Raw genomic sequence first — 25,022 nt, 5'->3', positions numbered from 1 at the left:
AAATTCATCTTGCTGTTCTGATGTATACACAAAGTAAAACTCCCTTTCACGGTTAGAGAATTTTTTAAAAGAACAAAAAACACACAAAACTAGAAATACATCACCATAATAAAGGACTGAGTGGAAGAAAATTTAATTGGTATTAAAATGATCTTTGTTCAATGTTTCAAAACAAAAACACTTTCTCATTAAACAAAAATAAAGAGGCTATGTTCTTTTAAAAGAAAGAAAAAAGAGCAACCAGAGTTAAAACTTCTTAAAAAAACAAACAAACAAACAAAAAACCCCACCAAACCCTGATCTTGTATCACAGCTCAAGTCAAACTATTCTCAGAATTAGTGTGGGTTGCCAAATTTTCAAAGTTATAGTGGGGTTGTGACTTCAAGAGGAATTCATGTTGTCTAATCTCCCAGGCGTGGAAGGGGGCAGAGGCAGAAAGAAGGTCCTCCTGGGTGTTCACAAAAGTGAAAGCTGAGAAAAAATTTGTATGCAGGCCCCTAGCTGAAATGCAGGTATACGTTTTATCAGAAGAGGAAAACAACACATTGTATGTAACATTCGAAGGTTAGTATAAAATTAGTTCTTCCCCCAAACATTCAATTCTGTGAGATCATTACTGTTGCAGCAGGCTAATCAATTTTCAAAGTGAGGATACATTTTTTGTGTAACAGGTAGCTACATTTTCAACTGCTGCAAGCTATAAATGTGGATGTTGGTAGCTATTGTGTCTATTTTGATTTCATATCTGAAATTGAAATCGTGGGTTGCCTGCATGGCTCAGTGGGTTGAGCGTCGGACTTCGGCTCAGGTCATGATCCCATGGCTCAGGAGTTCGAGCCCCACATCGGGCTCAGTGCTGACAGCTTGGAGCCTGGAGCCCGCTACCAATTCTTTGTCTCCATCTCTCTCTGTACCTTCCCCACTCACACTGTCTCCCTCTCTCAAAAATAAACATTAAAAAAGAGTGAAACAGTTAACTTAAAAAAAAGTTTGATAATTTACAAAAACTCAGATTTTTGTGTGATTAATACTGTAATGCATATTGAATAAGAGAATGAATATTTATACAACAGAATACTATACACCAAGAAACAAACCTACCCAATGTGGGATATTTCACTCACAAACACAATGCTAATGAAAGAAATAAAAAATATGCATACTACAGATCCAATTTATATAAAGTACAACAACAGAAATCAGTCTATGGCGTTAGGTTGTAATGGCAGGTAGCTGGTGTGGGCTAGGAGAGAGAGCAAGGGGAGGGGCGTCTCTTCTGGGCACTGATGGTGCCATTTCTTGATCTGGGCACTGTTTAAATGGGTGTGTTCACTCTATGAAAATCCATCCAACTCTACACTTACGATGGGTGTACCCTAAAGAAAGTCTTCTTAAAAACAAAAAGCTAGGTAAGATCTGTTTACCACAACTTCCATTCTTCTGCATTTTACGGGAACCAATTTAACATTAGTTCCACCTTGCTCATTAAACATACATATCGATGGTATTTAGAAATTTAAAAATAGTATTCTTGGATTTAGGATACTAGATTGCAGAGTAAGATCATTTTTTAAGTGGGGGGGGGGGGGAAAACCCTGATATCATGTTCATGTCAACCAGGTAATATGGAAAGATCTAAAAGGGGTTTCCAAATCTCAACTATCCACGGGAAACCAAGGTTTAACTCTATTTTGAAAAAATACAGAACTACTCCTTTGTTTGAAAAGCAAGGAATGAAATCAATGTTGGCAGTCTGAAGATTGCATGAGGAACCAAAACAGATTCAGGCCGGATACATTTTTCACAAAAGAATGGCTTATCAAAGTGTTCTAATTGTTAAGTATATTTTCCAGTAAGGAGATACACTGATTTTCAAAGTTAGTGGGGTTGATAATTCAAAAACTATTATTAAGCCTTTGTTGCTGTGATCTAGAGAAAATGATAAAGTTTACAGAGAAAACCTATATTCAAATCATGAAGCTGAAGTTTTAATTTTTAATCTGTCAGTATTTTAAATTTTTTTATATATAATCAAACTGCCAATAACTTAGATGCTAGGTTTCATCATATCCTAAGCCGATTTATATCTTCTTATAACAGATAATTAATACTTTCCAGAGAAACCAATCACTAATATGAGCTCACATTAATCAATCACTACCATGTACTAGCTGTATGTGATACGTTCCAAGTATTTCCCTTCGTGAACCACTGCCTGGAGGCAGAATGCCCTACCATTTGCAAATACGTGATGCCTCTCCCTGCTGAAGGATTATGCGTCCCAACCTTTGAACTCAGTCTGCTATGAGACATGCTTTAGCCAGAGAAATCCAAGTAGGTCACTTCCAGCTGGAAGTTTTAAGAGCTATATTCTCTTACCTCCCTCTACAATCTTTGAAATGGAAGTCAAGATGCACCCTCTGTCTGGATCCCTGATTTCCCATGGTGAACACTGCCTCTGTGCTAATCCACAATGGACAGGATGAATTAATAATAAGTATGCTGTGCTGCCATAAACCTACAGAGATTCGGGAGTTGGTTTTAGAGGATAGCCTGGCCTATACTGACTGACACAAATCTGTTCTTCTAAAAAAACTGGAGAGTGAACCACAGAAAACGGTTTTGCCCAAGTGAGTCTATAGGTAGTAAATGGGGCCAACTAGGAATTCAGGAAGCCTAAACCCCAAAGCCCACACTTTCCATTCTATTCGTGTTTTCATATTTTATAAAACTTAACAATTTCTTCCTAAAAGTCTCAAATATGGGATTCCTGAGATTGAAAGGAAGAAGATGAGAAATTAACATGAGTTTCTGTACAGAGGAAATTATCACATTATTTGTAATGAAGAAGATATAGAAACAGAAAGAATTTTCAATTTACCAAATGTGCCTGAAATATAAACTAACCCATGCATGTGTCTGTGGGTTTGCAGAATACCAACACATTAGTTATTGACCCATTACAACAACCAGCTGTCCCACCTACCCATGCCCAAGGCAGGCCACAGCACTTAGCTACTCATTCAACAACCTGTGCTGGGCGCTGGGAATACAGACAAGAAAGACCACCCCTGTCTTCAAGGGACTTGTTTCCCAGCATGACAAGACACAGACAACTCTAATACAGCTCAGAGCACTGAGATACACACACACACACACACACACACACACACACACACACACACACGTGCATGCTTTTGAACTTCAAGAGTTCACAAAAGGGCTTTTCACTGAGACTAGGAGTGAGGAGTGTCAGAGTTCCTAGGGGAAAGGACACGTGGGGCATGTTCTAGAGGATGGTGGCAGTCTATGTTAGTATTGAAAGCCGGAGCACATTCTAGGAAATGAGAACGTCAAAGGTGTGGGGGGCAAGGAAAACATGGCCACCTGGGGAATTTAACTTGAAAGCCAGGCTAGAACACAGAGAAGACAGAGCTGGTCCTGAGGGCTCACCTGGAAGCAGAATAAGGAGAAAGAGGGAAGCAAGAACACACTTATCCATCAGAGAGCACCTGTGCCCAGGCTCCAACAAGCTCCCATTAACTCAACTTCAGTAAGACAAAACCAAAGCTTCCTGAAGCTTATTCATGCCTCGCCTGTGACATGCGTGTGATCAATAAAGAACTTGTAAGGAGGTTTCTCTGTGAATTAGTCAGCAACATAGCACTTCAAAGAGGCTGACATACTTTTCACAAAAAGAAGAAAAAAGAGAAGGTCAACATACTTTAACGTGAAAGGCAAAGACGTTAACAGAAGAGGCCACCAGTAAATTGAAGTCACTCAATGATACCTCTGTGACCCTCCCTCCAAAGGTTAGGACTTCTTTCCAGCTACACAGAATTTATTTTGATGTACCTTATGCTACTTGCCGTTCTAAGTACCACTTCAAACCAACCAGCTACTAAACGCAAGCCTTCATCATTGTGCCTTTTGTAGAGAGATCTCTCTCTGCAGAGAACTGGATTCCAGACTGGACAGATTATCCTAACAGCGCCAGTAATCCTTGAGTTGACAAAGCAACTTCCACTTTTATTAATAAATATAACATTCATTGCGGGATTTTCCAAGCCACACTCCCAGGAGGTGAGAGACTCAGGGGCTTGGTTCCCGTCCTTCAGATCACTTTCCACCTGCTACCTGCAGCAACACACTCCTTATCCCGGATCCTGGGCACCACAGCTGGCTTCGTGACCTGAGGCCACTTTTACTGGGCTTCTCTGCACTTCAAGTCCCTCCTGTGTAAAATGGAGTCAGAGGGCATAAGGGTCTTTCCAATGTTCACTTTCCATGTTTTTAAAAAGAAAAGTTACAGCAAAAGATTCTCTCCCTCCATGGAAAGACAGGATGGGTATAAGTGCCTGAATCAGTCATAATTCCAGTAAGTCTGAGTAAAGGCATAATTGGAAGGACCAATGCAAGTATTCTCCCACACTGACATGTTAAAAGCAACTATTTAATAAACATGTGCTTTAAGGACAACACAAATTAAATCTGATTTTTCTAACTAATACATGAATCAAGTCAATAGTAAAATTATTATGGATCAGTAAAGCAGATAATTACACTGATAATTAAGTTATTGGGTGAAGTCAAGCTTTCCAACAAACCGCTCCAACACTCTGGATCCAAGAGAACTGAAGAAAGAAAAGAAAACAAAACCTCTTTTCCGCCCCAGTTCCCTGATGGCTCCCCAGCCTTTCTTTCCCCCCAGTACAAAGTCAAGGGCTGCTCAGTAAAACAAGGTACTCTGTATTTACTTTCCCACAATGGGGGTGCCTGGATGGCTCAGCTGGTTAAGTGTCCCACTTTGGCTCAGGTCATGATCTCACGGTTTGGTTCCTGAGTTCGAGCCCCACATCTGGCAGAATACCAACACATTAGTTATTGACCCATTACAACAACCAGCTGTCCCACCTACCCATGGAGCCCGCTTCGGATTCTGTCTCCACCTGTCTGCCCATCTCATGCTCTTTCTCAAAACTAGATAAAACTTAAAAAAATTTAATTTCCCACAATGGTATTGTAAGTTTTCTCACACTGCTGTAACGAATTACCACAAGCTACAAACACAGATTTGTTTTCTCAGACACGCTGGTCTAGAGGCTTGCCTCGTTTCTCTGCCCAAGCCTGAAGAGGCCAAAAATCAAGGGGCCACTAGGGCTATGTTCCTCTGTGAGGTTCTAGGGAAGATGGTTTCCAGGGACATTTCAGGCTGTTAGCAGAATGGAGTTCCATGTGACTATAGGGCAGAGGTCCCCATTTCCCAACTGCTCCTACCAGAGCTATTCTCAGCTTCTAGAGGGGGGCCCACATTCCTTGGCTCACAGGCCCTGCCCCCATCTTCAAAGAAAGGAATGTGGAGTCCTGCCTGTGCTTCAAAATCCCCAGCCCCTTCTTCCTGCACACTTCTGGCAGTCTTTGACCTTCGTCTTCCACCTTGAAGGACTATTGTGATTATCTTGGACTATGGGGCAGGCCCAACGTAACCCCCCTATTTTAAGTTCCCAGACTTCAATTCCATCTGCAAGGTCCCCTTTGCCATGTGAGAGAACACATTCTCAGCTCCCAGACATCAAGGATGGGCATCTTTGATGGGGAGGGAGCATTCTCTACCAACCAAATCATAAATACATAGAAGACAGAAATGTATCTTTTGCAAGAAAACAGGAATTCTGCCCACACCACACAGCGGAGATTTAGCCTAAATATCCATGAACAGGAAAGACCGCAGCAATGACCTTGTGATGATTCTGAACAGACACGAAAAAGCCCATTTGTTGCTAGTGCTTGAAGTGATGAAAACGTATGTTAGGATTTGAGAAAACAAAAATGTTAGCGTCAAACTACAATAGCAGAAACCAAGAAAAATGTGATATTCTGAATCAACTTCAACTTTCTGGGATTATTCACCATGAATCATACCTCAAAGTTTAATTTTAAAAATACCATAAAATATCTTAAAACCCACCTTAAAGCCTCTCACACAAATCGGAATGGAGAAGTGGTGATAATTATTCCCTTTCAGATCTTCAACCAGCACAGGTCAAACTGCCTAGTTTAAACACAGCAGTAGAGATGTCAACATGTAGGGGATTTGAAAGAAAATGTACTTAAATAAGAAAGTCTACTGTTTACTTTGTGCTCAGAAATCAAAGCTAAACCCAAAAAGGGCAAAGAACAGCTCCCAAATTGCAATGGCAAAACCATCAAAAAGCTTAGAAAACCATAAAAGTATTGGTTACCCAAAATTTATAGAAATATAGCAGTTAAGGGGCTCCTGGGTGGCTCAGTCAGTTGAGGGTCCGACTTCAGCTCAGGTCATGGTCTTGCAGTTTGTGAGTTCAAGCCCCGCATCGGGCTCTGGGCTGACAGCTCAGAGCCTGGAGCCTGCTTCAGATTCCGTCTCTCTCTCTCGCTCTCTCGCTGCCCCTCCCTTGCTCACACTCTCTCTCCCTCTTAAAAATAAACGTTAAAAAAATTTTTTTAAAGAAATATAGCAGTTAATAATCAATTCTTGCTGTTAAAACTCAAGCTGTATAACACATAAAATGAGATAATCACCTAGATATATGTATAAAAATTATTCATGTTAGGAGTGATAATATTTAACAATAGGATTTATAATACGTATGTAAGCCAAAAATTTTAAAACATTCCATGGTCTGAATAATATGAACTATATATGGTATAAAACTGTTCCCAAGTGATGCAAGCTGGAGTGCCAATCATTCAACAAACCATGCTAATGTATTTCCAAGTCATCTGTTAATTGTTAGAAATTACTGGTGTGATCCTTTATTTGATATAACTGTCACAACTAAGCCATGTCTGAGCTAGGATTCAATAGAACTAAACTCTTCCAATAACATCCCCCATTTAATTGAAAGCCAACAAGTAAATAGAGTCTTGATATAGAGATACCTTCTATTGAACTAGTATCAATTAAGCTCAATATTTTCCTAGCCCCAATACTGTAATTTTTTAAGTGTTATTTTTTTATTTAAGTGTTATTTTTATTCATTTTTGAAGGACAGAGAGAGACAGAGCACAAGCAGGGGTGGGGCAGAGAGAGAGGAGGACACAGAATCTGAGGCAGGCTCCAGGTTCTGAGCTGTCAGCACAGAGCCTGATGTGGGGCTTGAACCCACGACCGTGAGATCATGACCTGAGCCGAAGTCTGATGCTTACCTGACCGAGCCACCCAGGTGCCCGAACCAGTACTGTAATTTTTATGTTCACTATTTCTATTATTACCTAAGCCATGAAAACCACTTATTGGGCTGTCCTATTCAATTACTTAGCTTCATTTTACAAAATTTTGTTCACCTTCAATCTATGTGCTTTGAAAACATCAGTTGGTCAAACTCCAAAGATAACCGTTAATTATATTCTTCAGATTTATCAAGTAAGTGTATTTTCATGTAACTTGGATAATTTAATAGTTTTTCTCTTAGAATATTTTGATTTTAAGTTTGTTTCCCTAATATTCTCTGCTTCTCTATCACAGGCTTCTGTATTTGGCTTTATATATTCTATCACCTACTTGTCAAGTAAAAATATCCATTTTAATAACTGAAATTTTTTCTCTTCTAAAACCAAAGAAATAAGAATGGTTAGAATGGCATGTAATAAAGCCAAATCTCTAAAGTATTTAATCATCTAAATGCTATCTCACATTTCCTATTAAAGCAAATATTCAGGTCTTTGATTTCCAAAGTGACTTTTGTGTCAATAATGCCACAAGCTGCCCATCTCACTGAAACCATGTTTCTTGAATGACAGTAAAGTTTAATATATATCAGACTTGGCTCCTTCCCAGCTCCATGAAATCAAAAGTCATCACCTATCTTCAAAGTCTTGAACACCATATTTTAAGCAAATTTTTAAATCATTTCTATGTGAAATGGTTTGAGCCTTGTCAATAATGACTGGAATTTTACTGCCCTGATTTAGGAGTTTTACAAGAAGCTGTTCTCATCTAATTCATGTTTTGTAAGAATCAAGACCATAACTTTAAACTGCCATGGTACATTCAGGTAAGAGCTATTTTTTGAAGTCTCAATAAACACTAAATCAGAATATTATTTTAAACTATGAAGTATGTTGTTGGTATCTCAAATACTTTTGCCTTTCCTTTAACAATACTCTGATTTTTGGGGCGCCTGGGTGGTGCAGTCGGTTAAGCGTCCGACTTCAGCCAGGTCACGATCTCGCGGTCCGTGAGTTCGAGCCCCGCGTCAGGCTCTGGGCTGATGGCTCAGAGCCTGGAGCCTGTTTCCGATTCTGTGTCTCCCTCTCTCTCTGCCCCTCCCCCGTTCATGCTCTGTCTCTCTCTGTCCCAAAAATAAATAAACGTTGAAAAAAAAAAATTTAAAAAAAAAACAATACTCTGATTTTTTTGAAGTTATTTCCATTTCTTTGAAACTTATGCTTATATTTTTCCAGTTCTGAGATACATTTGACATATAACATTAAGGCATACAATACATGAATTTGATACCCTTATATATTGCAAAATGATGCAACCATATCCTTAGCTGATGTCTCCATCATGTCACATACTTACCATTTCTTTTTTGTGGTAAGAACAGTTAAGATCTACTCTTAGCTTTCAAGTTTATAAAACAGTTTTATTAACTATAATCATCATGCTATACTTAAGATCCTCAAACCTTATTCAAATTATAACTGGAGGTGTGTGAGTGTTCATATACTTTGACAAGCATCTCCCCATACCCTCAATCCCTTGGCCTCTGATCCCATCATTCCAGTCTGTTTCTATGAGTTCAGGTGTTTAGATTTGAGATATATATATATGATCGGTAGTATTGAGCTTTCTCTCTGACTTATTTACTTAGCATGATGTCCTCAAGGTCCATCTATGTTGTCATAAATACAGGATGTCCTTTCTCATGGCTGAATGATATTACATTGTATATACATATACAGTTGGCCCTTCAACACAGGTTTGAATTGTGAGGTTCCACTTACAGAGATTCTTTTTCATATGGTAAAGTCCTGTATATGTAGTTTCTCTTCCTTAGGATTTTCTTAACCTTTTCTTTTCTCCAGTTTACTTTTAAGAATACAGTATATAATACATATAACGTACAACCTAGCTGTTAATTGACTGTTTATGTTATCGGTACGACTTCCAGTCAACAGTAGGCTATCAGTATTTAGGAGGAGTGAAAAGTTCTATGAAGGTTTTCAACTGTGTTGGTGGTGGTGGGGGTGGTTAGTACTCCTAACAGCCATGTTGTTCAAGGGTCAACTGTGTACCTTATCTTTATAAACCACTCGAACTGCTGACAGGCACTTAGGCTGATCCCATATTTGGGCTATTGTGAATAGTGCTGCAATGAACACGAGGGTGCAGGTATCTCTTGGAAACGCTGTTTTCGTTTCCTTTGGATATACACCCAAAAGTGGAATTGCTGGATCATATGGTAATTCTATTTTTAACATGAGAAACTTCCATATTGTTTTCCACAGTGGCTACACCAATCTACGTTCCCACCAATGGGGGAATTTACATTCCCAGTGTGAGGGTTCCCTTTTCTTCACATCTTCACCAACACTTACCTCTCATCTTTATGATATCCATTTTAACAGGCATGAGGTGATGTTTCATTGTGGTTTTGATTTGCATTTCCTTGATCATTAATGTCCTTGAGCACCATTTCATGTGGCTGTTGGCCATTTAGAGGTCTCCTCTGAAAAAAGGTCTATTCAAATGCTGTGCCCATTTTTTTTAATCAGACTGTTTTGTTATCAAGTTGTAGGAGTTTCTTTGGATGTTAGACTTTGGATATTAACTCCTTATCAGATACAGGATTTGTAAATATTTTCTCCTACTCTTGAGATTGCTTCTCCATTTTGTTGACCATTTCCTTTGCTGTGCAGAAGCTTTTTAGCATAGTGTAGTGCCACTCATTTATTTTTGCTTTTGTTGCCTTTGCTTTTAGTGTCAAGAAATCATCACCAAGACCTAAGTCAAGGAGCTTATTCCCTATATTTTACTCTAGGATTTTATGGTTTTAAGTCTTATACGCAAGCCTTTAATCCACTTTGAGTTGATTTTTGTGTATGATATATGATAGGGGACCAGTTTCATTCTTTCGCATGTGGCTGTCCAGTTTTTCCAAAACATTTATTGAAAAGACCAGCTTTCCCCCTTTAATTACTCTTGGCTCCTTTGTCACAAATAGACCATATATGTGTAGGTTTATTTCTGGACTCTCTATTCTGTTCCATTGACCTACATGTATGTTTTTATGGCAATACCATCCTGTTTTGATCACTATAAAGTTTGTGATATGGTTTGAAATCAGGAAGCATATCTCCAGCTTTGTTCTTCCTCCTCAAGATTGCCTTGGCTATTCAGGGTCTTGTGTGGTTCCATACAAATTGTTTATTCTACTTCTCTGAAAATTACTGTTGGAATTCTGATAGTACTGCTTTGGCTAGTATGGTCATCAATGTTAGCTTATGCTCATGGGTTAGAATTATTCTTTCCATTTGTGTCTTCAATTTCTTTCATCAACATTTTATAGTTTTCAGTGAACACATCTTTCACCTCCTTGGTTAAACCTATTCCTATTTTTTCTTCCTGATGCAGCTGTAAATGAAATTGTTTTGATACCTGCATTTGTTACTGATTTTTGTATATTGATTCTATACATCGCAACTTTACTGATTCATCTTCGTTCTAACAGTTTTTGGTGTAGTCTTCAGGGTTTTCTATGTATATATAATGTCTTCTGCAAACAGATCATTTTACTTCTTCCTTCCCAGTTTGGGAGACTATTTCTTTTCCTTGCCTAATTGCTCTGCCTAGGACTTCTAGTACGATATTCAATAAAAGGATCCTGAGTGGGCATCCTTGTCTTACTCCTGACCTTCGAGGAAAAGCTTTCAGTTTTTCAGTTGACTATGAGATTAGCTGTGGGCTTGCCACATGTGACCTTTATTATGTTGAGGTACATTTCTCTGTAGCCAATTTGTTGCACATTTTTAGTCATAAATGGATGTTGATTTTTTGGTTTTTTTCCCCTTAATCTCTGAGATCATCCTGCAACTTTAATTTCCTATTGTTAACATAGTTTATTTGCTGATTTGCAAAAGTTGAATCATTCATTCTTGCATCCCAGGAATAAATCCCACTTGATCATGGTGCATGATCTTTTTACTGTACTGAATTCATTGACATTTTGAGAATTTTTACATCTGTGTTCATCAGGGACATTGCCGTGTAATTTTCTTCTCTTACAGTGTCTTTGTCTGGTTTTGGTATCAGGGTAATGCTGGCCTTGTAAAAAGGAGTTTGAAAGTATTCCCTCAATTTTTTGGAAGAATTTGAGAAGAATGGTTATAAAGTCCCCTTTAAATGTTTGGTAGAATTCAGCAGTGAAGTCATCTGGTCTTTACTTTCAATTAGCAATCAAACCCCTCCACAATCTCCTTAATAGTAACTGGCCTGTCCAGATTTTCTATTTCTTCACGATTCTGTCTCAGGCTGTATTTCTAGGAATGTATCCATTTCTCCTATGTTGATCAATTTGTTGGCAAATGTTTGTTCATGCTAATCTCTTATTATCCTTTTTATTTCTGGGGTAGCAATTGTAATGTCTTCCTAATTTTGAGTCATCATTTCTTGGGGAGTCTAAAGATCTATCTTTATCTTTTCAAAACACTAGCTATTAGTTTGGTTGATCGTTTGTCTTTTTTCTATTTGTTTTGGCTCTGATCTTTGCTATTTCTTCCCTTCTACTGACTTTGGGCTTAGCTTGTTGTTCCATTTCTAGTTCACTGAGGTCAGGTTGCTTGTATTTATATTTTGTTAAAATAATTAAGCTGTATTCCCTTCTGTAAGTACAAACTATTTTAGGTTTATATTCCTGTATAGTACACAAAGATATTCTAGGCTGCAGTGGATTACTAGTTTTTTTTTTCAGATTCAGAATGTTCATGTTGATGTGATCTAGAAGGATAAAACTTACCCACACCTTGTTGCTCCTGTACAATAAAATGAAATTCTTGAACTTATAAACATCAAAACACCAGATGCCACGAAACTCAAGAATAGTCCGTTAACAATGAAAGAACACAAAGTTTAAAAAAAAAAAAAAACCCACTAGTTAAAAGCTGCATTAAATAGTCTGAGGATAATGATACACAGATGACTCCTATGGCACAGATGTCTGCGGCTTCCTAATAATTGCACAGCAGAGAGATGCCACCCACGGCACCAAGACCCAGGCTGTACAGACAGGATTTCAAGAGCAGACCCCACTACAGCCTACAAAATTAGCTTGAACGAATGAGTTACACTGCACTTTATATTACCACTTCTCATATTACTACTGTATTATTCATGGATACGGAAGAGTTAGCATCAACCAGGAGGGCCACTGCAGTGTGAACAACCCAAGAACAGTCCTGGCCACAACAATCACATGAAATAGTTCTTCTTGCTTTAACACTGTCACTTGGAGACCTTTGATATTTTTCCATTCTGAAACATGCCAACTGGAACAAAATGATACTCTGTTACTTTTAAGAAGTAAAAATGCCCAAAACAGGAGATTTCAACAAAGCATAGCCTAGAAGGGAAAACCACGATGAAGAGTTTTCCTCTGTAATGTTGCTAAATTTAAACCATGTTGCTACCAAAATAGTCACCACCACCATGACCCTATTTACCGATTAATTAAGAGCAAAACAGTTGTCCCACAACCTTAAAAGGAAATGAACAAAAATGGACTTAAATTCTTAGTCCTATTATATCATGTCCTCTACTTAAAAAAAAAAAAAAAAAAAAGAGGAAACAATGAAGGGTGTTAAGTTTATTTTGAGAGAGAGAGAGGCAGCAGAGAGGGAGGGAGACAGAGAATCCCAAGCAGGCTCCACATGGTCAGTGCAGAGCCTGACACGGTGCTAGAACTCACGAACCATGAGATCTGAGATCATGAGAACCTGAGCCAAAATCAAGAGTTGGATACTTCACCAACTGAGTCACCCAGGCACCCCTCAATGTTTCCTTTAACAAAAAACCCCAAATCTCTGTTCCAGATCTCTCTGCTCTCCTGGCTAACTCCTCCTAACCCCTCACCTCCAAGCTCAGGTGCCATGCCCTCAGAGGCCCTTCCCTGTCTACCCAATCCAAGCTCTTGCCCCCCTCTCCCCCCACCCGCTGTCCTCACAGCTCCATCGTCTTTTCCTGCACTGCACTTCCCACAACATGCAGTTAGCATGTATTCACATGAGAACTTAGTGTCTGCCTCCTCACTAGACAATGTACTTCATGCAGACAAGGTTTGCACACTGCAGTATATCCAATACCTAGCATGATGCCTGGCCATATTAAAGTGCTAGATAAATATTTTTTGAATAAATGAACAGTGAATAAATTGCTAAATGCCAAAAGCAAAACAAGACTTTTGGTTTTCTTTGAACACGTTATATATTAGGTGAAGTATCTTGGAGTATTACTATTTCAAGAGCAAATACGCACACAAATAGAGATTACACAGAGATTACACAACAGTAGCACATATTTACCGTCCTGATCTGACTTTGCTTGGACTGTGGCATGCATGGAAGATGGAGACCCCATTCTCCAGCAGCCACTACCATCAACAAAAGGGTACATCCTGATACGCCACTGGGCTGTGGGGCAGAAGGAAGAAACAACATGGAATGTGAGCACTTGGCCTCTTGACTAACAATGGTAACCACAACTACCCTTTAAGATCTCCTGTTTACAGCTCCAATCAAAGATGACCCTTTCACTGCCAGTATTGCACAATCAAATTTCAGGGCAGATGAACCACTGCTGATTCAAGTCAAACAGCTTTTGTCAAGTTTACCACAGACCCTGGCATTCTGACAGGAAATGGGGTGAGCAAGAGGGAAGAAAACGCAATACAGGAGGGCCTGGGAAGGGCCCAGAGGCAAGGACTCACCAGGAGGGGTAACCGGCAGGTACCTGAGAAAGGAAATCCAGGGTAAAGTTGACACATAACTGGAAAAGCCAAGTAGACCAAAAACCTTGACAAGAGTAAGGACAGGCTAAAGGGCTAGAGGTCTTGAGATCAGGTAAGAAAGCCTATTTATTCACAGGTAGAATGAACTGGAGGGTATGGTCACCTTCAAGTGACAATGGACTACAAAGTGCACCATATCAGTGGGAAAAGTGCAAGTGATGGTCAAATTGGAAGAGGTAAAATATTATGACCCATGGAGGCCAATGCATGGTTTAGCAAAGGTCAGGGAGAAACAGATGGGACTAGGTACTAAGTCAATGGAATATGCAGAAGAGTGGACTGCAGGTCAGGGAGGTCAGGAGAAGCAGGGTAATCAGCAGCTTACATCAAAGCAGACTTAAGGAACAGACTAGGGGCGCCTGGGTGGGTCAGTCTGTTGAGCGTCCAACTTCGGCTCAGGTCATGATCTCGCAGTCTGAGTTCAAGCCCCGCATCGGACTCTGTGCTGACAGCTCGGAACCTGGAGCCTGCTTTGGATTCTGTGTCTCCTTCCCTCTCTGCCCATCCCCCACTTGTGCTCTGTCTGTCAAAAATAAGTAAACAAACAAACAAAAAAAGAACACACTGAAATGGAAACAGAAGGAAATCATTTTAAGTCCAATAAACTTGGAGAGATGGAAGAAAGGAAAAAGGCCATACCTGTGAAAAAACAGCATTCAGTTAAGGTGAGGCAGGAGGAGAAACATTTGAAGCAAAGGTTAAATATGTAAGAGACTTTGTCTAGGGGTCAACAGAGCAGGTGGGAGGAGAGGCAGGCACAGCTGACCAGAAGTGAGAGTTTGAGAGGGAACAGGAGTGAGGAATTTGTGAGCAAGGTGCTAGGCTCAGGTAGGGCGGAATACCGTGCATGAGGCCCTCATTGTACAGACACCAGGATGAGTAACATGCATAAGCGGAAGGCAGTAAGGGCTAGGTGATCAGCTCAGTGTGTCTGATCTACTTAGTCATAGCTGACTGACCCTGGCCAGGCCTATCAGATTCCCTTTCCTGACAATTAAAAACCTCTAGAAGAGACAGAAGGTAGCTGGAGACAAGTCACTTTACAACCCCCGTTAAACAAGACCCACATTAACTCTTGTTCATACTCAGCAGAGCTGTTCCTATCCTAATCTTTAATAATTTCTCCAGTTTTGCTTTTTTTTTTTTTAAGCCACAATCATTTGTTGCTTATAAAAGAAGTATCTTGTCTGATTCAGCATGGCTCCTGCCTATAGCCAACTCATTCATTTTATATATGAGGAAACAGAGGCTCTGAGAATGTATGATTTTCCCAGGTTACAAGACAAAGTTCCAATTTCCTCTTACTACTAGTAATGTAGACCATAAACACAGATTGAGACAGACAACTACCAAAAGATTCAGAATTTAAGTAACTTTGGGTAAAATTCAGTTATAAAAAGTAAAACCTTTATGAAAGTTAAACTGGAGCACATGGAGGTAGGTAGTGAATAAAGGAAAAGCCACTGATCTTTCGATAGTAGCTACTGGAAGATCTATTTCATATTCCAGCCATATTTCATATTCTATCATAACATGAAGCCTGAGGTGGCGCCTGGGTGGCTCAGTCGGTTAAGCGTCCGACTTTGGCTCAGGTCATGATCTCATGGTTCGTGGCTTCGAGCCCCGCATTGGGCTTTGTGCTGACAGCTCAGAACCTGGAGCCTGTTTCAGATTCTGTGTCTCCCTTGCTCTCTGCCCCTCCCCCACTCGCACTCTGTCTCCGTCTCTAAAATAAACAATAAAAAATTTTAAAAAATGAAGCCTGAGTAATCAAAGATTTCTATACATTTTCTTAAATATGTAAAGCCATGGTATCAATATAAAATCTAAGATTAAGGAAAGTAAAGTTACTCAGCTAGAGGAAGATCAACACACAGACAAATGGAAGGACCAGGTCTATAATATCAGAACTTTTTTGGCTTAAAAACTTTTGTCTTGGGGCGCCTGGGTGGCGCAGTCGGTTAAGCGTCCGACTTCAGCCAGGTCACGATCTCGCGGTCCGTGAGTTCGAGCCCCGCGTCGGGCTCTGGGCTGATGGCTCAGAGCCTGGAGCCTGTTTCCGATTCTGTGTCTCCCTCTCTCTCTGCCCCTCCCCCGTTCATGCTCTGTCTCTCTCTGTCCCAAAAATAAATAAACGTTGAAAAAAAAAAAATTAAAAAAAAAAAACTTTTGTCTTTAACAGTCTCTTATGGTTTGCCTCCCTCCCTGTTTTTATATTATTTTCCTCTGAAACACAGAGAACAAACTGAGGGTTGCTGGAGGGGAGGTAAGCAGGGGGATGGGCCTAAATGGGCAGTAAGGAGGGCACTTGTGATGAGCACTGGGTACTGTATGTAAGGGACGAATCACTGAATCTACTCCTGAAACCAATACTATACTGTATGTTAACTAATTTGAATGTAAACAAATGAGTTAGAAAAAAAACTTTGGTCTTGGTATCCTCCAAATATTTTTGCACTATAAAATACTTCTCATACTCATTAGCCTTCCAAGATTCTGTTATTTCACTTCCTCCTTTTCTCAGCATCTTTGTAAATCTGACTTCTTTTGTTTTCCTTATCAAGTGTCCTTCCCTTCATAAAACTTACTTTATTTCCCCTTCTCTAGCCAAGTTTGGCTGCTAAATAGTTATCTTTCCTGTTTTCCTAGTTGTTTCATATTTTCAGATCTAGCCATTCCCTCATTAATACAAGACAATCTTAACTGGTACATTCTAGCAAACTTTTTTCATGGCACTGCTTCAGAAACTCCTTCAGCAACAGGAGGTCTTTTAATAAAAAACATTAACAAAGGTCATCTGTTTCTAAGACTGAGTATCAAAACCACACGTACTTCCACGAAGCTTTTCGATTCTCTCTGAACCACGGGTTTTCAGTAAAACTGGCAATCAAGTCGTATTTATTCCAGATGGTCCAAACCCATTATGATAAATACATATAGCCAATGCACCATATAGAAATTTCAGGTGAATCCAATTTTGCTAGAAAAAGAAACTATATTACACATTAAATAATTGAATTAAAAGAAAAAACTGTCCTATCTAAACAAGTAGAATATATTACCCAGAATGGAAACTCAGGTTTCTCCCCATTTATAGATCAGAAAATCATAGAAAAATTAACATTTTATAGACTTCAAAGCTATGAGAAGAGATATAGTAAACGTCCTATGGCACTTAGCTCTGTTTACTTCCAATCTTTCTAATAATGACCCAAATTCCAGGTACATGTAGATTGTATAAAAAAAGCTAGTGCTCAATAAATAGAAGGAAAATGACAAATCTTAGTGAGGTTCACGAAGACTTAACACAAAAACTAAGTTAAGGAACATCATTTATCTTTCAATACAACTATTCTAAAGTGACGTATGTTGGTTCCACTATATCCCAAGCAGTGATCCATCAGGGGGTATCGGGATGGGAGGGTCTGCCCACCTCACCACTCAGGGGACATGTGGCAATGTCTGGGGACCTGTTTGGTTGTCCTAACAGGGGATGGGAGTGGGGATGTGCTACTGGCATCCAGTGGGTCAAAGCCAGGGATGTGGCTAAACATACAGTATATAGGACAGCCCTTAACCACAAAGAATTATCTGGCCTAAATGACTGAGAAACTGCCCCACAGAGAAAAGAGACTGAAAGAAAAGAGCAGTGACGACAAGAAGTACCAAAAGTCACCATCTGCCAAGGCCTTCCCAATTCTGTAGGAACCACCTACCTTGGACGCTTGTGGCGTGGATATCACATGGACCGTGCTGGGTTTGACTCCATTAGCCTTTGGCCGCTTATAGAGAGCAAATCTGCTTTTCCTCCGGCCGCGGTCTCCATTAGGTAAAGCACCATTGTACCTATAAACAAAGATGAAAGAGTTCACTTACTTGTAGATTTTTAAAGTTTTAAGAATAAAGGATGGAAAAAGGGGAGAGACAGGGATGGTCATAAAAAGCTGCCCACTAAACACCCCATAGAAGGAACGGGCTGTAAAACAGACTTCAGCTGTAATGAAATTCAAATCACTTCCAGAAACTTAATTTAAGGGTGATGTACAAAGTAATTATAGGTTTCCTATTCTATAAAGTCAGACTCTTCAAATCTTTTTGGGAAGAGACAGTATAAATAAGCAAATGAGAATTCTGCAGAGGCTGTATTAGAGCTGGCTCAATTTAGCAAGTGTTGTTCTAATGGACCCCAGAGAAACACTCAAGAAATATTTTTAAATGAACTAGTTAGAAAATAGCATACTAATTAAACCTCATCTCTCACTCCCAAATCATGTTAATGTCTTTAGGATCTTTATTTGTAAGAAGACCAAATTTAGTTACTTGCAGTCTTAAGAGTTCTGAATTCTCTACATTCATTCCCATTGCTATTCGAACTGTATACGGTCAGGTAGGCAAAAATACTTGTGAAATCCTATTTTATGTTTGTCACAAGAGGGTTCCCATAAAGAGGCCCGGAAATAAAAAAAGAGGAGTTTTAGTCCAAACTGTCAAATAACTTAAAAAGTCATCTGGAAAACAATGTTCTTAACGTAGCTCTCCCACATTAATACCTGAAGTTAATACCAGTGTTTAAAAGAAATACAGGCGGCACCTGGGAGGCTCAGTCAGTTAAGCGTCCACCTCTTGGTTTCAGCTCAGGTCATGATCTCATGGTTCATGGGACAGAGCCCCAAATAGGGCTCCGTGCTGACAGCACAGAGCCTGCTTGGGATTCTCTCTCTCCTTCTCCCGGACTCACATTCTGTCTCTCTCAAAATAAACAAACTTAAAAAAAAAAAAAAGAAATGCAGGACTGCAGTTAGTGATTCTGCTTTCAGTTGTACTTCTAACTTGATTAATAGGTCTCTGTAAGTTCTGACCAAGGTCTCGTGTTGCCACACTGACATGATGACTATTCTCCATCTCCTTCTTTGGAGAAGTTCCTTTAAAGAAGAGAATAGAAAGAAGGGAAGGGAATCTTTTGAGTTTTACATATATAGGACAGCTCCTTCAGAACACCAAAGTCAGGGATAGCACATCTAGTGGCTCATTCCTCTCCTCCAAGTCTTACCTCTGTCTCTGTTGAGCCCCACCCAGAAGTACCTGGTGGCCAGTATGGCAAAGGGGACATCAGGCTCACTAACAGTAAGAGTTGGAACAAAGGGGTTTTTTGTTACAATTTGGTAGCTACAGTTTGAGGATGGATTTAAATTATCACTCGAAGTTATTCCTGCTGTGTTTTTAATCTGTTCCCATTTCCATCACAAAGAAACACGCGCTACATAAAAGTGTCTCCAGAATACAGAGATGATTTATTTCCAGTCTCCTTTTTCTGAGGCAAGATCAAAACATACATTGTTTTCTTACACGTGTTTGTGATTGCTACTTTAATGAATGTACCCATAAGAAAACCACCATTATAATCCCACTTTGCTTTAACATATTTCCCAATCACTTAAATCAAGATGAATATTTTGTACTAAGAGAAACATGTGGAAATCAATTAAAGCTACTAGGGCTCTCAACAACTTAGAGGAACATTTTCACCACTGAAGCCTCAAGGCAAATGGTACAGGATCTGGCAGGATTTCCCGGGCCCCGTCGAGTCTCCCCAGCTCTCTACAGCATCTTTTAAGTGCACACTAAACCTAGCAAGAGCGTGTCAGATGCTTCTCGGGGATCCACTCACCACCACACTCCCTCCTCAGGCATCCATCCCTTAACTCCCTAAGGTGAGCCCGAGCACCACGCGTGAGTGAAATGGCCAGGCCGGCACCCTCCCCACCACACTGTCGCTGAATGGCTGGAGGTGGACAGCTGGCCCACAATGACAATGAGCTTCTCATCCCAGAAAACACAACACTGACCCTGAGACACACCCAGCCAGTCTCTGCGGATGTCCAGGGCTGCAAAATCGAAGTGCACAAACTGTGGGGATGTCACAATGTGTCACATGATGAAGCAGCAGAGAAGTGAGGAATGAAGCAGATGAACAGAGACAAGCAACAACAAGAGATAGAGAGAGGATCCTTAGGGCTTCTAGTGACCCAGATGCACGCTGACCCTTGTTCACGAAATTCTTTCTAGTTTCGGCTAACTCAGGTTGGTTTCTGCTACCTACAACCCCAAAGTCCTATCTACCATAAAGGGGAGGACAAACCCACAAAAACCAGACGTGTCATCTTACCATACGCAGAAATATTTACGTTGCCCAAGCATGATACCTGCAGGTTAAGCAAATAGTAAGCCAGCCTACACACAGGATACCTACTTAATCCATCTAGACCATGCTCAGTAACAAATCCTACTGGAAATCAGAGGGATTTCCTATTGGAAATAGGGTCGCAATGAGACAAGTTTCTAATTAGGTTAAGCTACATGGCATTATGAATACTGAATGAATGACCAAGTACTAGAGCTACAGTGATGAGTATCAGTTTCCTTGTCTTCAGATCTCTCCACTTAAAAGCAAAGAAAGGCATAAAAACAAGTGTGATAAGGTATGTAAACAACAAGATGCACTAGGGCACAAAGCACGTGGGAAGAGGCATGAAGGAAAGTTGCATGGAGGATACAATGCTTGAATGGCCTTTTTTGTTTGTTAAAATTTATTTTATTTTGAGAGAGAAAGAGAACATGAGTGGGAAGAGGGGCAGGGAAGAGAGAGAGGGAGAGAGGGAGAATCCCAAGCAGGCTCTGTACTGTCAGCACAGCACTCAATGAGGGGCTCGAACCCACAAGCTGTGAGAGCATGACCTGAGCTGAAACCAAGAGTCAGACACTTAATTGACTGAGCCACGCAGGAGCCCCAATGCTTGAACGGCCTTGAAATGTGAACAACACTACAGGGGGAAGGTGGGGCAATACTATATACAAGGACAAGGAGTATAGGCAGTTCATTACTGTGAAAGCAAAGAGTACAAGGGAAGAGAAGTAGTGGGGTGGCGGTGGGGGGGGGGGGGCAGGTAAAAGGCAGGGGCCAGGTTACACAACAGCCTGGCACTCCATAAGGGGCATGGCTTTTTACCCTAAGGGGAATGGGGAGCTGGTAAGATTAAGCAAAGGACTAACATAATTGGATATAAAGTCATCGCTAGGGCAGTACAGCGCAGGATGGACAGCCAGACCGGACTCAAGATGACCAGACGGCAGAAGAAGCCTACCCATATGGGAAGTGGAGCGGGTCACATAGTGGCCCCTAAGTCAATGAGACCATGTCCCAGACCTTTGAAAAAAGGGTCTTTGCAGATGTAGTTAAAGCCCTGGAGATGAAATCATCCTAGGTCACTGGAGGGCCCTAAACCCAAGAACAAGCATTTTCATAAAGAGACACACAGGGGAAGAGACAGAGAGGACCATGGGAACATGAAGGCAGAGACTGGGGCTAGACCCTCACAAACCAAGGAATGCCTGGAGCCTCCAGGAAGCAGGAAGAAGTAAGGAAAGATCCTGCTGCCCACCCCCACCCCCGGGGCTGCTGGAGGCAGTATGGCCTTGCCTGCACCATGACTCCAGACTTGAGGCCTCCAGAACTGGGAGAATAAATTCTGCCCCCTTAAGCCACCATGTTGGTGGGAATTCGTCCTGATAGCCACAGGAAACTTTAACGGCCTAAACCCAAGCAGCAAGGAAAGGAACTGGAGGATTAGACAAAGCTTGCAGAGAGTTGTTTTCAGTGCTAAGTGAGCATCAGAATCACCAGGGAAGCTTTACAAACCTATGCACACCTAGGTCTCAAGAGATGCTGAGTCGGCAGTTCTGGTACAGGGCTTCAGGTGTGCACACTGTCCAAGTTCCACAGGGGACGTGCACTTGCAGCCACAGTTGAGTTCCTTGGTTCTGAAGACAAGTATCAATAGTATTTGGAGACCCATCTGGCTGCACAGAGGGAGGGACAGAGAAAGGTAATGGCATACAGGCTTCTGGCCTAGGCCAGGGGGATGGCATTATTAGGCAGACAAACAGGAATTACAGGGGTATCCTGGGAAAGACATGAAGGAGGCAAGAGAAGTTACAGTATTTAATCAGTTAAAAGGCCAGTTCATATAACAGAAATGTACTCCCATGATCTGGAATAGACTGGGTCATTGGTGACCTCACCCATCTTCAGAGTAAACAAGTAACAACACAAGCCAGCCCCTAGACCCTGGGTCTCCCTCCGAGCCTCCCCTCCCATACCACCTTCTCCTCACAGCCAAGAGAGCTCCTCACCCACTGCCCTACTTCTAGTGTTCATAGACTCTTCAATCCGCTATCATTTGATCTTTGCCCCAAATCTAAAAGTACATTTGGGGATACCTGGGTGGCTCAGTCAGTTAAGTGTCCAACTCTTGGCTTCGATTCAGGTCATGATCTCACAGTTCATGAGTTTGAGCCCTGCATCCGGCTCTGTGCTGACAGTGTGGAGCCTGCTTGGGATTCTCTGTCTCCCTCTCTCTCTGTCCCTCCCCCCACGCTCTCGCACATGTCCTTTCTCTCAAATAAACATAAAAAAATAAAAGTACATTTGGTCATGTGTCATGCCACCACCCTACTCAACCCCCACCCCACTCCAAAAGTCTCCCACTGGCTCTTGTATCAGAGTGGCAGATCAGAGATGACCACAGATGCCCATGACTTCTCCCAGTCAGAGGTGAGTCTAGTTCCCCTCTCCCTACACCTGCGCTGGCCTGTGCTGGTAAGGGACCTGCTTCCCAACAGGATGTAGAGGAAGTGATGTTCTGAGATTTCCCAAGCCAGGTCTGAAAAAGCCTCGCAGCTTCTGCCTGGGTCTTTTGTGAGCCTTGAGCCGCCATAGAAGAGACCTGGGACCACCATGCTGGGGAGGCCACACGTAGGGGCTCCAGTCAGGAGCCCAGCCTTCCAACCACCTAGTTAAGGCACCAGTCACATGAATGAAGCAGCCTTGGACCTTCCAGACCAGACCATCCCTCAGCTGACGATCACCAAGGGCTACCAAATGGGGCAGAAAAACTGCCCAGCTGAGCACTGCCTAAATTCCTGACCCACAGAACGGTGCAATAAATAAGATGGTGGTTGTATCAAGCCAGTGAGTTGGGGGTAGTTGGTTCCACTACTACAAGCCCCAATACTCCCTTCTCCCTCCTCACAGCCTCTCCTTCATCCCCTGATCTGTCAAGCATGGTCACCTCCTCCTGAACACCATCACAGAATCTTCCCCTCCTACTTCCTGCCTCCCCATCCAGACCAGGGAACATCAAGTCCATCCCCACCACCTGGCACACCGCACAGGGCTCACAGGCACTGAAACCCACCCAGGGTTACTACATGACAAGACACGACCATCTTCTGTGTAACAGAGTAGAGCTAAAGACGTGATTCTGCCTACAAAGGCAAAAGGCTTCTTTCCAAGAAAGAAGGGCAGAATATTCCCTGGCCTGGCAAGCTCTTCAGCCAGTCAGTTTGTAGAAAGAGTATTTCCAAGTGCTGCTGACACACCTGTTTTAGCTGCTTAACAGGGGCATTTTGATTCAAATCCACAAGTCGCTTTTTAAGCTTCCCATTAAAAAAAAAAAAAAATTCTGGAGACTTTAAAAACATCCACTTATTTAGTAAGCATGTGATGAAAACTTAACTCTTCACATACGCAGAGCAAATAGTTGGTCTTAACAGTAAAAGTATTTGGATGCTGTGAAGGACAATGAAAACCCTATTTAAGAAGCCTCACAAATTGAGGGTTTTCCCTGGATTAAGATTCACAGTTCGCATGTTTTCCGTAGTAAGTGCACAGCAAATGCTTTGTGCCAAGAAACTCAGTGAGGGAGGTGTTATTACTCCCAGTGGACAGAATGGTTGAAACACAAACTTGCACAGCTAGGAAAGGACAGGCTGAACCTGAATCCACACCTACTTTTGTCTGACTCCAAGCGTCATTCCTTCCAGTAGCTACTGACAGTTTTTAAATTCAAGGCATTTCCTGGCGCACAACACAAAGATGCAGTCTTAAGATGCCTACCACCTAAAAATGCATTCGTCAAAAAGAATTTTCTACGGGAAATGGCAAGAGACATATGCTAGAGGCTACCAGTTACATTTTGGAGGCATCACGTTTGATCTCGACCAGCCTGAGCTCAGAGCAGCGTCCACGCGGAAACGGGGAAGAAGATGTGGGGTACACAAGTGGAGGCATCATGAGCATTACAGAACCACACTCCAAAAGCAGCACGGCTTCCCACTGCAGCGTGAACGCTCTGCCCTCCCTCGAAAGCAACATTTCTGTCACTTGCACAGATCAATCACAAGCAACTACTACAACCAAAGTAGGCTGTACAACGCAGATGAACACATCAGTGACCCCACAGATGAGAGACGTGAAGGCAGGGCACACAGTCTGATAAACTCTTGCACTGTGGCACCTGCTTCGACAGAGCACACACTAACTCACCATGAGAGTGAATGCACCAGTGGAACTGTAAGAAAATGCACATAAACCAATTAAATGCCTGACACCAGCCTGACATTATTAGGGCCTCGCTCATTATTTCATCTGTCATAACGCATCTGGATTTGCCTTGCCCGAATGAACTTTATATATAAAGCCCTGGGACCCAACAGCGTTTATTTCTCTGTGCCTAACAAATACTGTAGGGTTACATAAATAGATGTTCATTTCTAGCCAGAGAACTAATTATGACAGCACTGGAACAGTGTATCCCCTCTGGTGATAACCTGCTGCTTTTTAAACATCAGTTCATTCAGAAAATCTTCCTGGGCTTGGCCTTAAAATGAGAATTTTCAACGCCCCACTTCTGGCTGGAAAGGGTCTTTGCCTCAAGTAGCTACTTAACGTTCAATCAATATGAAACGAATATGTTCACTCAAGAATGCATCCCGGGTAGTAGCTGGGGAAGGGAGGGCGGGAGGGGGAGTCAGGCCTCAGGGCCAGAGCCTAAGGGGCTAAGGGTACTAACCTTAAGGTACTTGCCTCTTAACAGAGTCAGGCAAAGGCAGACAAGGTAACAGAATTAGAAAAC

General features: G+C 41.5%; 1 protein-coding gene across 1 annotated transcript in view; it reads right to left on the bottom strand.

The window, feature by feature from the left end:
* The window catches only part of PELI2 (pellino E3 ubiquitin protein ligase family member 2), a 198,688-nt gene that overhangs the window by 125,750 nt on the left and 47,916 nt on the right, over nucleotides 1–25,022 (bottom strand). Inside the window, exon 2 of the mRNA XM_030319179.1 lies at nucleotides 17,766–17,895. Within this exon, the coding sequence (XP_030175039.1) occupies nucleotides 17,766–17,895 (130 nt within the window). The remainder of the gene's footprint in view (nucleotides 1–17,765; nucleotides 17,896–25,022) is intronic.

This window comes from Lynx canadensis, chromosome B3 (assembly GCF_007474595.2).
Source record: "Lynx canadensis isolate LIC74 chromosome B3, mLynCan4.pri.v2, whole genome shotgun sequence".
Classification (NCBI taxonomy): Eukaryota; Metazoa; Chordata; class Mammalia; order Carnivora; family Felidae; genus Lynx; species Lynx canadensis.
The sequence above is the reverse complement of the archived record's forward strand: the minus strand, read 5'-3'. Positions and strand labels throughout refer to the sequence as shown.